We start from the raw sequence: 16531 nt of genomic DNA on the forward strand, positions 1-16531 counted from the left end.
TGTTTCCCGAAACAAATAATTATGTTTTTCTCTATCAAGTTTGCTTTTTAAATTCTTTAAAATAGTTTGGTGATTTTTTTTACCGTTTCCCGAAACAAATAATTAAAATTCTTCAATCAAATTTGTTTTTCAGTAGCGTCAAAATAGCTTGGCGTTTTTAACTGTTTCCCGAAACAAATAATTATGTTTTTCTCTATCAATTTTCCTTTTTAGATTCGTTAAAATAGTTTGGTGATTTTTTTTACCGTTTCCCGAAACAAATAATTAAAATTCTTCAATCAAATTTGATTTTCAGTTGCACCAAAATAGTTTGACGTTTTTTACAGTTTCCCGAAACAATTTTTTTTTCTATCAATTTTGCTTTTTAGATTCGTTAAAATAGTTTGATGATTTTTTTTTACCGTTTCCTGAAACAAATAATTAAAATTCCTCAATCAATTTTGTTTTTCAGTGACGTCAAAATAGTTTGGAGTTTTTGTACAGTTTCCCGAAGCAAATAACTATGTTTTTCTCTATCAATTTTGTTTTTTAAATTCGCTAAAATAGTTAGGCGATTTTTTTACTGTTTCTCGAAAGAAATAATTTTTAAAAAAAATAAAAATAGTTTAGGCTTCAACATAGTTTTGAGGTTTTTTACAATTTCCCAAAACGAATTCCTTTCGTTCAACTTTGTTTTTTAATGGGGACAAAATAGTTTGATTATTTTTTACGGTTTCCCAAAATGAATAATTACTTTTTCTCCATCGATATTTCTTTTTAGTGGCATCAAAATAGTTTGGCGATTTTCAATGGTTTCCCGAAACGAGTAATTAGCTTTTCTCCATCAATTTTACATTTTATCACATTACTTTTTTTTTATTTATTTCAATAACCGTTGGTTTTAAATTATTTAATTTTATAGAATTACTTTTCAAAAGCACTACTGTAAACGAAATAAACACTTGATTTCAGATTACTATAAATATACGAATCCCATAATATCACTTGCCCCATTTATTATTGATCTTACATCTGACATAAAGATCAATAAAAACTGAATTTTACAGAATGTGCAATAAACTCTTTTTTTTTCATTAAATAGAGTTATTAGCTAGCAAACACTGGTATTATCTTTGGACTATTTGAAAAGAAAAAGAAACAAATGCGTTAATAGTTTAAATTTATAGCAATGTCTATTTCTAAATCAATGAGAAAATTCCATTTTTCAAACGTCTCTCAAAAACTATCTAATGGGAAACCTGTGAGTGACGTAGTGTGAGTACCTTTATCCTGATTGGTTGTTGAAACCCGGCATTTGTATACGTTAGCAACTATTCTTTCCGTTCTATTTCGAGTAACCCAAGCCCGTCAAGTATCAATTCTCTTAAGTGACACATATACATCCCTCAAATGTTTCAATTCCTTCACTTTATATTTCTGACTTAACAAAAAGACCGGCACCCAGCAATGTAGAACATAAACCAACTAATTATGCATCGAAGTTGCCAGCAACACAAAACAAAAATATATCATGGTTACAATAAAGTAGATAAACAATTAATAAATCTAAGTTAAGTAAAAGATGTAACAAGAAAGAAATATATTTTAACATATTCGACGTGCGATACGGAGCAGTAATAATGTTAATTAACTTATCGTTAATTAACATTCTGTTGGGAATCTTAGCTCAATGTTATTAGGCCATTTTGCTGATAAAGATTAGCTGGTGCTGACGTCATGTGTCACATATGTATGGGTATGAGACGTCTTCTTGAAGTGATAGTATTTAATTGCTAGTTATTAAATAATATTATACAGAGGAATGGGTAAACAGAAACTTTAAACATGCAACTATAACAGCATGCAAATCAGTTGTAAGCATATTTTCAAATTTTAGGCAATTTCACTCGATATGAATTAAATAATGCCCTTTTTTTATTTCTTAGTCGTATTATTTAAATTTCAACATGTCAACAACTCTATCGTTTGCCCTTTTCTGTTCCATAGAACGCCAAGAATTCTCATAGATATCATTTTTTTGTTTGAACTTTATCGAAAAGGCTTTAGTTCAAGCGTTTAAAAGAAAACTTCGAATTGTGAAGAGAGCCGTCACACTCAGCTGATAGAGCATGAGTTTCACTTATTTGTTCTAAAACAAACGCTGCTCCCCTTTCTGCAGTTGCAACATGAAAGTTTCGGCACTAAACCAGGAAAGCATTCGGGATTATGCTCAGAATTTTGTTTTCGTAAAATGAAAGCAAAACGTTTTGTATGCTTTCAAAAAAAGTATAATAGCAATGACAGTTGGTGGCACAATGCAAGTTTGAATTGATCAACAGACCTTTTCGAAAGTTTTGATATATCTATTTTGTCCTTCGAATAAAATAAAAAGTTCTTTCTTAATGACGTATATTTCAAAATATTTGAATTCGCAGTATACTCTTACTGTATTGTATATGTTTAAAGTATCTGATTGCCCTTAAATTGCAAGATTTTTTAAGATATTTTATTATTCAAATGTCTTAACATTTCAAAATGTTCAGTTCTTGCATTTTCAATTAATAAAAAATAAAAAGGGAACAAGAGGTGTCAGGTGTTCTAGTTTATCCTGAAATTCTCAAACAAAGTAAATAATCTTTGAAACATAAATAATGTATAACTTTTATAATGCTAAGGAAAAGAAAAATTTTCCTTTTCTTGAGGTCACAAAAACCTTACAAATAAATACTCAAAAAACATTACAAATAAATTTCAATAAATGAATGAATTTCATATTTTTACAGTATTCTTCTGCTTTAATATTGCAAGTTTTTCTTAGATATAATACGTAAAATTCATTATTTAAAATTTACAATATTTTAAAATTTTAAATTTCCTAGATTTCTTTATGCATAGAAAAAAATTGTTCCTCGTGTTTCAGTTGATATTGTAAATCCTACATCGAGTAATTAATCCCTAAAATTAGCTAAATTGTTTCTTCTGCAACATTTGTAACGTACAGAAATGTTTCGAAAGGGAAATGTAAAAACGTAGCGTAAAATATCCACTTTTTTGGAATCACAATTAAAAACTTTTCATTGTGTTTTTGGAAGGTGCCATAAACATTGCGAGTGCGTAGATAATGATATAGAAACTTTTGTGATGTGATATATTGAAGCGGCAACAACTCCATTACAAAGTAAATATTTAAAAAGTAATTTTAAAAAAATAACAAAATTAGATAATTCTTTTTTATGATATTTTAGAGATGACTATATTCTAAAAAAAATATTTAAAAGAAAACACGATCCGAGTCCTTTAATTTTATTTTCCCTCTTTACACAATTCCACTTCAGTTCATAAAAACTCCTTATTTTTTCTTATTTTTTATCTTCATTTGGACATTTATATAAAAAAAAATATACCAAAATTTAAAAAAAAAACTATTTAACGCCAAGACTTTATTTTTTTATGGTAACAGAAAATTTGAACAAAATCTCCTATTACCACTTACTATCATTTTCCGAGGGAGAATTATGCTCAACAAACCTTATTCAATACATTACCGAAGCAGCTGAAAATTTTGTCCATGTCTCATATTGTACAAACATTGTAATAAAATTCTGTTACAATTCGTTATAAAGGTACAAATATTTTCAAAACATGAAGGTATTGAAAAATAATAAATGCTGTCAAGAAAATATTTTATTTCTTAAATGTGAGCTTGATATTAGAAAAAAAATCATATTATTTTAATTATTTGACGAGTACTGAGTTAAACATGTTCTGCATAATGTTAATGTTTGGCAATCCAAAATATAAAATATTTTTGTGATATTTAAGTTTTAGAACTACTTAATTAGGGAAGTAAGACTTGTTCTTTTGAGAAATTTAAATTTTTGAGAAAAATAAAAGTTTTTTATCCTTAGAACCTTTCAAAAAAGTTATAATCCTTTCCATATTAAGTCTTTTAAGAAAAATCGTTTAGTCGTAAAAATCGTCAATATAAGAGTTGTTTAAAAAATTGAAAATTTTTTAAAAAAGAAAAATTGTGTTCGAAGGCAACGAATAAGGTTTTTTTTTTTTTGTTAAATTGCACCATTTTTAATTATTATTTTTTTTAAATATTTCATTTATCTTCTTATTCGACTTAACTTTGTCACAAAACTTTTTTTTTTTCAAATGGAGATTTACAACCGCGATGGCTCAGGGGATAGAGCGTTCGCCTTCCAATGAGGCGAACCAGGTTCAAATCCCAGTCGATACGAATTTCGCATCCGGCTTGCACTAATCACAGTGCTGACGTGAAATATCCTCAGTGGTAGACAGATCATGGGTTAGAGTCTCCTTGCCATCAGGCTAACCGTGGGAAGTTCTCGTGGTCTTCCTCTCCATATAACGCAAATACGGGTGAGCTCCATCAAAAAGTCCTCCACGAAGGCAAATTTCCCCCAATACTCGATCCAGGAGTTCCCTTGTCTTCTGGATTGGGTTCAAAATTACAAGACAACGGAGTTGAACATTAGTAGTTGTAAACTCATAAAATTGGGTCGGCTTTTCAACGACGGTTATAAAATTATAAAAAATAAAAATGGAGATCTAAGATTTTCAAAAATGTGTTAAAAAGGAGCAATACAGCCATTAAATCAGTGATTCGGCGTATTAGTGAGAGTAGGCGAATCAATGTATGGGTGAATAAACGAATTAGATAATCAGTTTATTAATACATTTTAAAAAAATTTTTATTTTCATAATATGCGATATGGCATAAATCAACCACAAGTTATGACGATCAATGTTTTTATTGCTAACTCCATCTGTAAATACAGTGAAAGCTGAATTTTTTAAATTAATGGGTGATTATTAATTTTCCCTATGTTGTGTTTATTTATTTTAAAAAGAAAAAAATTCTTACTTATTTGTTTAACTTATATTGATGCCTACAAGAAATACATTTTTGCATTGATATAAAATGTTATTCCTCAAAATAAAAACCAACAGAATCTTATTTTTAAAAGTGCATATTTATCCCTTTAATAACTAATACTTAAACCAATGATAATTTTTGTTTACAATTTCTAAAGGTTGAACAGAAAGAAAGTACTGAGGTAATTAGTTCGCGTCAAATTTATGCAGCAAATGTTTGAAATTAAGTGTTCAACAGGAGTAAAGCATAAAATTTAAAATACAAGAAATTAAAAATTCACCCGATATGAGCAGGGAGTTTAAGCTCCACGATCTCGTAACCAAACTGCAATGTAATTAATATTTCGCACCGACCGCCTTTACTGCTCGGTCAAGCTGGTACCCATCGATCTGATGCTAGGTTGGCATCTAGCCACAACCAGGGATCGAACCCTGACTCTACTTGATGACAGTTTAGTACCTTAAATACTGATCCTTTACAGCTTAAGTATTTAAACTAAAATTACAATCATGCATCCCTTCATTTGCATCAATATTGATTAAAATTTTCAAAAGAAAAGATTTCATATCATCAATACTGCCACAATGTGTTACATGTAAATAATTTTTTATTATAATCACATAAAAATATTATTGTATTCGTATTCTATATTTATTTCGTCTAAAACTTTGTAAAAACATCTTTTCGATTCAATTTACTGCAGAATTTCATTTTTGTGAAATTTGTAACAATAAGGTAACTGGAAGTGATGTATATATGTATTAAAAAAGGTGCAAGTTGCAGACTAACATATCATAAGTTTCCGTTCTTTGAGGCTTCTTATTCTATATTTATTTCGTGTCAAACTTCGTAAAAGCATCTTTTCAATTCAATTTACTGCAGAATTACGTTTTAGTGAAATTTCTAACAATACGATAACTGAAAGTGATGTATGTATTAAAAAAAAGGCACAAATTGCCGGATAATATCTCAAAGTTTATATGGGTATGAGACTTCTTTTGAGCTTCTTTAAGACTTAAAGTATAAGGGTATCTTTGTGTAAGCATAAAAGAAAGTTATGGCTTTGAAAACAACTTATGTAATCACTCTTAAAATGGTTGTAGCTCTTAATCGATTAAACGATTCCTGTTTTAACCAGAACTTCGGAGTCGGCTGTTGAAACTTACAACTCCAACTCCGAACTCTTCGTAAAAATGTTTTAATTTAACATATTTTAACTCACTGTTGACCGGCGACGAGTTAACTCGTCTTTTCATGTCCAAATGTTGTTGACCGATGACGAGTTAAAACATCATTGCACTTTCAATGTCTAGTAAACTCGTAATCGTTCAACAATGATTTGATTGAACATATTTTAATTCACTGTTAATCTGTGACGAATTAGCACGTCTTTTTAGGCCCAAACGTTGTTGACCGATGACGAGTAAACTCATCACTGCACTTTCAATATCGAGTTAATTTATCATCGGTCAACAACGATTTGATGGAACATATTTTTACACACTGTTGACCTGTGACGAGTTAACACGTCTTTTTATGCTCAAGTGCTGTTGACTGATGACGGGTTAACTCATCATTGCAATATCGAGTTAACTCGTCATCGGTGAACAACTTTGGGGCATGAAATCTATATTTAAAGTGTTTTACGTTACTTCCATATTCAGCTACAAATTAATATCTGGTGACATAAAATAGTTTCTGTATGAAATTGCCGGACAACAAAGTGTTGAGATTCGAACTAATATCCATAAATCCACAATATCTCTTTATAAGAAAAGGAAAAAAAACGAATAAGCGTACCCCATTGGGGGTATCCAAGAATGATAAAAAAAAAAGGATAAAAAAGATTACGAATGTGAAGTGTTTTGATTTCCTTATAAGAATTGAACCACATGTTTTAGTCAAAACACACGCCATAAAAGTCCGTTCCTTTTTGGAATTTTCCTTAATTTTTTTTCTTTCTTTTTGTCATTTTTGTTCAAGGTGGCGATTGATAGAGATTTCCATTGGCTGTTTTTTATACAATCACAACGTTTATCTTATTATTCAAAAGCTCTGTTTTTAATAAAATTTCAACATATTTTAATGTTATTTTCCAGTAGTTCTTTTCAAACATATACTAAAAAATTTATAATTTAAATAATATAATTTAATAATAATTTTGTTGGAGTAACATCTTTATTCACATAATTTTAAATATTTTTCTCAAGGACTTTTTTTTAAACTGTACAACCAAGCATCCAAATAACCGGAGTTTCTTTGGACTCCGACTCTAATTTTAACCACAACTTTAATTAGTTACTTTTAAATTAGTGTTAGAAATAGTATAACAAAACAACTATAACAAAAATCTTTCAAAGAGGTAAAACAAAATGTTTTAAAACCTATTAATACATACTATGAAATTTGATCATACTAACATGATATACAGCAGTAAAATATTATACTATTTAAGAAACGGTAATGAACATCTTTTTTAAGGAAGGCCGTTAGGGGTAAGTTCCCGGGACTCCCACTTACCACTCTATCCTGCAAAGGTTTCTCCAAATGATTTTTTTTAAAGAAGCTTTGAAAACTCGAAAATACTTTTTCAATATTAAAATTATTTTTTGAAGGTTCAAAAAATATTTTTATTAAAAAATAGTTTAAAAAATAAAATTTAACTGAAAGACAGTTTAAATTTTTTTTTTTAAATTATTTAAATTTTTTTAAATAAATAAACTTTTTGAAGAAAAAAAATTAAGAAATGCCAAAAATGTTATAAATAAAATATTAGACGATTATTTTAAAAATTGAGTTCATTATAGTCTCGCTTAATTTTCCAGATATTGCTAATTTTATATAAAATTTATGAAAAGTGTTGCAAGAATTTCTTACAAAATATTTAAAGATATAAATATTTAAAGGCTGATGTTATTACTATTTTCGAAACCCTAGCACAAATGGTCTTGAATTTATAAGAGATTCGACACAGCGTTCTGACACAATGGAGAAACAAAAATACTAAAAAAACACATAAATTGAAAAATAATTCAGTACAAATAATTCAATAAACACAATTTTTTCAGAAGTGGAAGCTTTACATATTCATTAAGGAATTTTACTAACACTCATTTATATACATATTAATACATACTTATAACATATATATATAACATTCATTTATGTGCTTATATCTATATGCATGCCCGAGCATCCCTAATAAGAACATAGATCATAGAACATATAGAACGAGCATCCCTAATAAGATAACATAGGATCCTTATGCTTACTTTGTTATTTTAATGATAAAATTCAATTTTTTTAATTAAAATTTCATTTATTTTCTAACGGATAGCAAGATTTTCCCTACTATGAATTTACATGTTAGTACCACTTTTCTTATAATTCTCTTTCTTTATAGTACCCGGGTCGAGTGGACCCGGCTGTGAGGACAGAGACCCAACTTTATGAAGGGTTTGTATTTCATTGTTCAAAAAGCTAATGAACAAAAACAAATTCGCCCAAAAAAATCTGCTCGCCACCTGCTAAGTCATATTGTCTGAATGTATAAATTATAACCAAATGATAATTAGTCATAAAACATGTTATTGTTGATTATATGATTGTTGATTATTAAAAAGAGAATACTCACCCGATGCAATGACTTGCAGCGTGGAGCTCAGCAACACAAAAACGAGCACAATTTGATACATCACTATTTACAAAACAAAGCCCTCACATTTCAGAATCAAGTCATGAACACTCTAGCAAAACAACCATCATTCTTATCATCAAGACCCTAAACAGAGCCAGCTCATGTGCCTCACTCGTCTTGTCATTAACATTTACATCCCTGTTCGAAAGTTACCGCTTGCATCTGCAAAAACAGGGTTGCCATACCAGGTAAATCTTGCGTGTCAACCGGGGAATTACATAATTCAACGCCAATCTAAACAAGAACTCGAGTCTTTTTTTTTAATCTCTGGCGTTGTTTGATGATACTACGATAATGAACACAACGTTGGATTCATCCTCACCTTGCAAAATCTCGGCGACTTTTTGAGGCGCGGTTGCTATCTTATTGGTGGAACTTCTGGAGGCCCATTCTTTGTTGGGGTCAGGTTCAACAGCCCGTCTGTTCCAAAATGTAGGTCACCCACATCATCCCGGACATTAAGTTAAATGACGTCATCAAGAAACATAAATGTTTTTCTTTTAATTTGGGGAAAACTCCTCAGAAATCCTTAATTTCTTTCCGAAACGGTGGTTGACTTTCTGTTTGTTTGTTGGAGTGGCGGATACAGACAGAAATCGGAAAGTTCATTCATCGAAAGTTCCGTTTCGCCCTATTTGGGAATTATTCGTTAAGTCATGGTGCATATTTTAACTTGTTTTTCTCTCAAATTCAATCATAGTTTAAACTGTGAAAGGCAAAAACATACTTTAAGTGATATCTGCTTTAGAATATTCGTCTTAATACTTTCCCTTCTAAAATCAAAAATGCATGTAACTTTCTAATGTAAAAGCTTAACAACTTCTCATAAAATACTTAAACTATCTGCTTTAGAATTCCTAAGACAATTCTCATTTTTATACTCTCGCTTTTAAATCAAATTACGTGCAACTTTCTCTTATCTAAATAAAAGCAAAAACTTAAAAGGTTTTCTCAAAATACTTCATTAAACTACCTGCTTTAGATAATTCTGCCTAAGATAATTCTCATCTTTATACTTTCCTTTTTAAAAACCAAAATATATGTAACTTCTCTTATCTAATAAAACTTAACAACTTCTCTTTATATACTTCTCTAAACCATCTTCGTTTGAATTCCTAAGACAATTATCTTCTTTATACTTTCCCTTTTAAAAACCAAACTATATGTAACTTTCTCTAGTCTAAATAAACGTAACTTAACAACTTCTCTCCAAATGCTTCATTAAACTATCTGCTTTAGAATTCCTTAGACAATTCTTATCTTTATACTTTCCCCTTTAAAAAACAAAATTAACTTTCTTTTGTTTAAATAAACGTAAAAACTTAACAGCTTCTCTCGAAATACTCCATTAAACTATCTGCTTTAGAATTCCTTAGACAATTCTCATCTTTATACTTTCCCTTTTAAAAACCGAAATATATGAAACATTCTCTTATCTAAATAAACGTAAAAATTTAACAGCTTCTCTCAAAATACTTCATTAAACTATCAGCCTGATATAACTTTGAGCTTAAAACTTTTCTTTTTAAATCCAAAATTTAGTTAACTTTCTCTTATCTAAATAAATGTAATTTATCAATACTGTTTCTCTCAAAATACTTCATTAAACTATCTGCTTTAGAATTCCTGATATAATTTTAAGCTTAATTTTTTTTAATTTTAGAAATATTATAAAACTATATTTTATATTTAAAAATAATAAAAACGAAATAGACTAGCTTTCTCTTACTTAACGCTTTGGCGCAAAATTTTTATAAAACATATTTTTATACTTTTTTCATAACTCTGTAATAATTAGGGTTGAAATAAGTGAAAATACAGTATTTAACATTTCAATGATTTATGGTTATGAAATACAGCTTAAAACAATCACGTATTTCTCTGCGTTAAAGGCAAAACCCTCCGAACACGGCTAACTTCCAAGTTCTGTTTTCTTCGTTTTACTTTCCATTTTAAAATTCAAAATTGAAGTAATTTTCTCTTATTTGAATAAATGCAATTTCTTAATAATATACCAAAGCTGAAATTTATTCTTTAAATCATGTGTTTTAGAATTTAAAATTCTTAAGACAATTCTTTTTTTTTCTTTCTTTATGTTTTTCCTCTTAAATTCCAAAATATATGTAGCTTCGTCTTATCTGAGTGAATGTAATTTCCTTACAAAATATCTAAGTTGAAATTTAATCTTTAAATCATCTGCTTTAAAATTCTTAAGACAATTCTTTTTTTTTTCTTTATACTTTTCCTCTTAAATTCCGAAATATATATAGCTACCTCTTATCTGAGTGAATGTAATTTCTTTATAAAATACCGAAGTTAAAAATTGTTCTTTAACTCATCTGCTTTGGAATTCCTAAGATAATTCTTTTTTTTTCTTACTTTCCCTTTTTAACTCCATAATATATGTAGCTGACTCTTATCTGAGTGAATGTAATTTCTTTATGAAATACCGAAGTTAAAAATTGTTCATTAAATCATCTGCATTAACATTTTTAATACAATGATTTTCTTCCTTATACTTTCCCTCTTAAATTCCGAAATATATATAGCTACCTCTTATCTGAGTGAATGTAATTTCTTTATAAAATACCGAAGTTAAAAATTGTTCTTTAACTCATCTGCTTTAGAATTCCTAAGATAATTCTTTTTTTTTCTTACTTTCCCTTTTTAACTCCATAATATATGTAGCTGACTCTTATCTGAGTGAATGTAATTTCTTTATGAAATACCGAAGTTAAAAATTGTTCTTTAAATCATCTGCATTAACATTTTTAATACAATGATTTTCTTCCTTATACTTTCCCTCTTAAATTCCGAAATATATATAGCTACCTCTTATCTGAGTGAATGTAATTTCTTTATAAAATACCGAAGTTAAAAATTGTTCTTTAACTCATCTGCTTTAGAATTCCTAAGATAATTCTTTTTTTTTTCTTACTTTCCCTTTTTAACTCCATAATATATGTAGCTGACTCTTATCTGAGTGAATGTAATTTCTTTATGAAATACCGAAGTTAAAAATTGTTCTTTAAATCATCTGCATTAACATTTTTAAGACAATGATTTTCTTCCTTATACTTTCCCTCTTAAATTCCGAAATATATATAGCTACCTCTTATCTGAGTGAATGTAATTTCTTTATAAAATACCGAAGTTAAAAATTGTTCTTTAACTCATCTGCTTTAGAATTCCTAAGATAATTCTTTTTTTTTCTTACTTTCCCTTTTTAACTCCATAATATATGTAGCTGACTCTTATCTGAGTGAATGTAATTTCTTTATGAAATACCGAAGTTAAAAATTGTTCTTTAAATCATCTGCATTAACATTTTTAAGACAATGATTTTCTTCCTTATACTTTCCCTCTTAAATTCCGAAATATATATAGCTACCTCTTATCTGAGTGAATGTAATTTCTTTATAAAATACCGAAGTTAAAAATTGTTCTTTAACTCATCTGCTTTAGAATTCCTAAGATAATTCTTTTTTTTTTTCTTACTTTCCCTTTTTAACTCCATAATATATGTAGCTGACTCTTATCTGAGTGAATGTAATTTCTTTATGAAATACCGAAGTTAAAAATTGTTCTTTAAATCATCTGCATTAACATTTTTAAGACAATGATTTTCTTCCTTATACTTTCCCTCTTAAATTCCAAAATATATATAGCTAACCTCTTATCTGAGTGAATGTAATTTCTTTATAAAATACCTAAGTTGAAATTCGTTTCTTTAATCATCTACTTTATAATTCTTAAGACAATTATTTTCTTTCTTAATACTTTCCCTCTTACACTCAAAAATATTTGTAGCTTTCTTTTATCACAGTGAATGTAGTTTCTTTATAAAATATCTAAGTTGAAATTTATTTTTCAAATCATCTGCTTTAGAATTTTTAAGACAATTCCTTTTTCTTTATACTTTTTCCTTATACTTTCCATCTTATTTCGAACGAAAATATATGTAGCTCTCTATTTTTCTATGTAAATTTAATTTTTCAATGAAATAAAAATAATTAAACTTTTTTTTAAAAATATATATAATCTGCTTTAGAATTCTTATAACTTTTCTCTTTATATTTTGCCTCTTATAATCAAAATATATGTTATTTTTTAATGAAATAACAATTTTGGAATTTACTCTTAAAATCTTATAGGTTATAAAATTCCTGATACAATTCTCCTTTTCATATTTTCTTTTCTATATTCAAAATTTAAGTAGATTTATTTTCTCAGAATAAATTAATTTTTTTAACAAAATAGAATAATGTTGAAACTCATGTTTTATTATCATCTACTATATCATTCCTATAACTCTTTTCTTTATATTTTCCATTTTAAATCCAAAAAATACTTGTTCTTCGCTTCTTCTACATTAATTTAATTTTCCAATAAAATAATGCTGAAACTCATATTTCCTTACAACTTTTCTTTCTTTCCTACTTTTATTTTAAATATTTCTTAAAATACCATTTTTAGATGCTTAACATCGCTCGCTTTAAAATTTCTGAGAAAATTCTTCTCCTAATAATTTCTTTTTTCTATATAATATATATATATATATAGCTATATTTTTCTGTGTAAGTTTAAAATAAATGTTGAAGCTTTAGAATTCCAACAACTCCACGCTGTCCACGCTGAACTCCACCACTCCACGCAACAACTCCACGCTCCACGCTGTCCGCCACGCTGAAGGTTTTCACAAATAAAGTTTTTTAAAACGTAGCAGGAAATCTGAAGATTAGTGGACAATTAAAGTGTTCCTGTCCTGCAATTTTGTCTTCATATCCAGTTCTGCTGCAGATGTGTTATAGCTCTTGAGGATGTTTGAAATTATATAGCTACAACGCTTAAGAAAAAAAAAACTAAAATGCTAAATACATGAAAAGAACACGAAAACGAATAAATGTTTTATGGTATCAATTTCTATTTCTATATAATTTTTTATGGTATCAAATTCTATTTCTATATCTGTTACGTCAAGCACTCAGGTATTATAATTTGATCTAGTTGTGCTTGTATAATTTTGATCTAGTTGCGCTTTCTACGTCATTTTGTTAACATCGTTTGGTTTGTTATTTAACATCGTTTGGTTTGTTATTTCTAAGTTAACTTTCAAAAAATTGGCTGGCATCAGCATTTTTATTCTTTAAGTTGCTTATTTTTTCTTTTGGAATTCGTTCCTTTTTAGCAAAATGTTTTTCAACCTAATCGAATTCTTTGCCGACTGTTCTCTGTATATATAAAGAAAATAAAGTAAATATTTTTAAAGTGTTGTGAAAAGAATTTTTAGTTGTACAAAGTACTACAATATCGCTACAAAAATTATCGTCTTCGCTTAAGAAAAAAAAAATAGAGCGTGGAAAGAAGAAGAAAAACTTATTATAACAATTATGAACAGCGACAAATATATCAAAGCGAAGCGTTCTATTTACGTATCGAATATGTTGCCACATTTTTAATACAAAAGTTAAACTTTTCTCCACTTTAATAAATGTAAACTAATGCGAACTTTACAATTAAATTATTAATTCCTTCGTATATCATTGGTTTAAGTTGTCGAAAATTAATATTTCAATTGTAAGGTTCGCATTAGCATACATTTATAAGAGTGGGGAAAAGTATATGCATTTTTTAATAGTTTTTTGAATATGGCTCTTTGAAGACGAAAAAGCAGACGAAAAGCATAGACTTACAAAATGACTGATAACTAAATAACTAATCCAAATTTTTAAAAAAGAAAAAAAAATACTTCTTCATTATGTCAAAACACAATTATGTGCCGAGTTTCGTGCCTGGGCGAGGCTTCTGGGGCGATATATTGTGATTACAGACACACACACACACAGCCGCTTTTATTATTATGTATAGATTTAACGTTGCTTTTATTATGTTCGATTTTGATTATCGAGATATTTAATGAACAACTGCTATAGTTATCTTCAACTATATTCAACTGTTATATTGTTTATGCTTAACTTATTCTGCTATTTCAGCTAATTTTGAATATCTTTAGTAAAAAGAAAAGTAATAATCACAGCAATCTAATTTAGAATTGAAGGTTTAAAACTAAAAATCGTGAAACTGGTCAAAATAATGTGTGACGATAAATTCTATTTGGCGAAAATATGGAGACAAATTCTGTTCTAAGTGATAAGGATACCATCGAAACTTATATTGTCATTAGACACAGAACATAATTAAAATTAGATTATTTTAGCTAAACGAAATTTATATTGCCGATCATTTTTATTTGGCAATATGATGATGAATGCTGCTTGCAATAATATACAACTGTTGTAGTTACGTTCAACCATTTTTAACTGTTATATTGCTTATGCTCAATTTATTAAATTATTTCAGCTAATTTAAATATTTTTATTAAAATGAAAAGTAATAATCACAACAATTTTATCTAGAATTGAAGGTTTAAAACTAAAAATCGTGAAACTGATCAAAGTAATGTGTGACGATAAATTCTATTTGGCGAAAATATGGAGACGAATTCTGCTCTAAGTGATAAGGATAAACCATCGAAACTTATATTGTCATTAGACACAGAACATAATTAAAATTAGATTATTTTAGCTAAACGAAATTTCTATTGCCGATCATTTTTATTTGGCAATATGATGATAAATGCTGCTTGCAATAATATACAACTGTTGTAGTTACGTTCAACTATTTTTAACTGTTATATTGCTTATGCTCAATTTATTAAATTATTTCAGCTAATTTAAATATTTTTATTAAAATGAAAAGTAATAATCACAACAATTTTATCTAGAATTGAAGGTTTAAAACTAAAAACCGTGAAACTGATCAAAATAATGTGTGACGATAAATTCTATTTGGCGAAAATATGGAGACGAATTCTGTTCTAAGTGATAAGGATAAACCATCGAAACTTATATTGTCATTAGACACAGAACATAATTAAAATTAGATTATTTTAGCTAAACGAAATTTCTATTGCCGATCATTTTTATTTGGCAATATGACGATAAACGCTGCTTGCAATAATATACAACTGTTGTCAACTATTTTTAACTGTTATATTGCCTATTCTCAATTTATTGAATTATTTCAGCTAATTTAAATATTTTTATTAAAATGAAAAATAAAAATCGTGACACTCTTATTCAAAATTAAAGGATTAAGACTAAAAATCGTGTTCTGCTAAAAAAAAATTGTGTTAAAACATTTTAAGAACTTTTAATTGAATTAATCTTAATTTTGATTTATAAATTTGTTTATCGTCAAGTAACATAAATGATTACGAAAAAATCGAGGGAAAGGAGAGCGGAAGCGAGCAGAGGGGTTGAAAATCTAAGTAACACATTTATTTTAAAGTGACTTTAATGGTTTTTTAACATTTTCATTTCTTAAGTTCTTTAAAAAGCACTAAATATTCTAATAGATTTAATGATATAACGATTTAAGTGGAATATAAAAAACGGATATATAAAAATAAATTTAATCAAAATAAAAAGGGTAAATAAAATACTAATGTTTTTGTCTTAAAAAAGGCGACATTATCTGGTAAAAATTAACAAATGAAATAAAATTTCGCACATTGTACAAAAGAAATAAAACAATTTCCAAATTAAACTTGTAAACAACTCATTTTAAGTGTGAAAATGTAGCAAAAACATTCCTTCTAAACTATAAGCAGAAGCACATCGTAAGAATACGAGGGAATTAAGTTCAGAAATATATGCAAAAGATATCTTTTCTCTTAATATTGGGAGCTTTGATTCAATAATTAAAAAAAAGTTAATGAAACTGTAAAGTTGGTTGAATATTTCAATTGTTCTAGGATCACACAGAACAAATTTGATCGTCGCATACTTGAAAATTTTAATATATTTTTGTCATAAAAAAATACCTTGAACCCTTTACATTTTATTTCATGACTAAAAATATGCTGCAAGTCGTCTAGGTCCATTAAT

General features: G+C 27.9%; 1 protein-coding gene across 1 annotated transcript in view; it reads right to left on the reverse strand.

The window, feature by feature from the left end:
- The window catches only part of LOC107449744 (uncharacterized), a 73241-nt gene extending 64279 nt beyond the window's left edge, over positions 1 to 8962 (reverse strand). The window contains exon 1 of the mRNA XM_087168300.1: positions 8520 to 8962. Within this exon, the coding sequence (XP_087024426.1) occupies positions 8520 to 8580 (61 nt within the window). The 5' untranslated portion in view covers positions 8581 to 8962. The remainder of the gene's footprint in view (positions 1 to 8519) is intronic.
- Between the last annotated feature and the right edge of the window lie 7569 nt (positions 8963 to 16531).

The sequence above is a fragment of the Parasteatoda tepidariorum genome, chromosome 7 (assembly GCF_982258835.1).
Source record: "Parasteatoda tepidariorum strain Cologne lab strain chromosome 7, Ptep-v5.0, whole genome shotgun sequence".
NCBI classification, from domain to species: domain Eukaryota; kingdom Metazoa; phylum Arthropoda; class Arachnida; order Araneae; family Theridiidae; genus Parasteatoda; species Parasteatoda tepidariorum.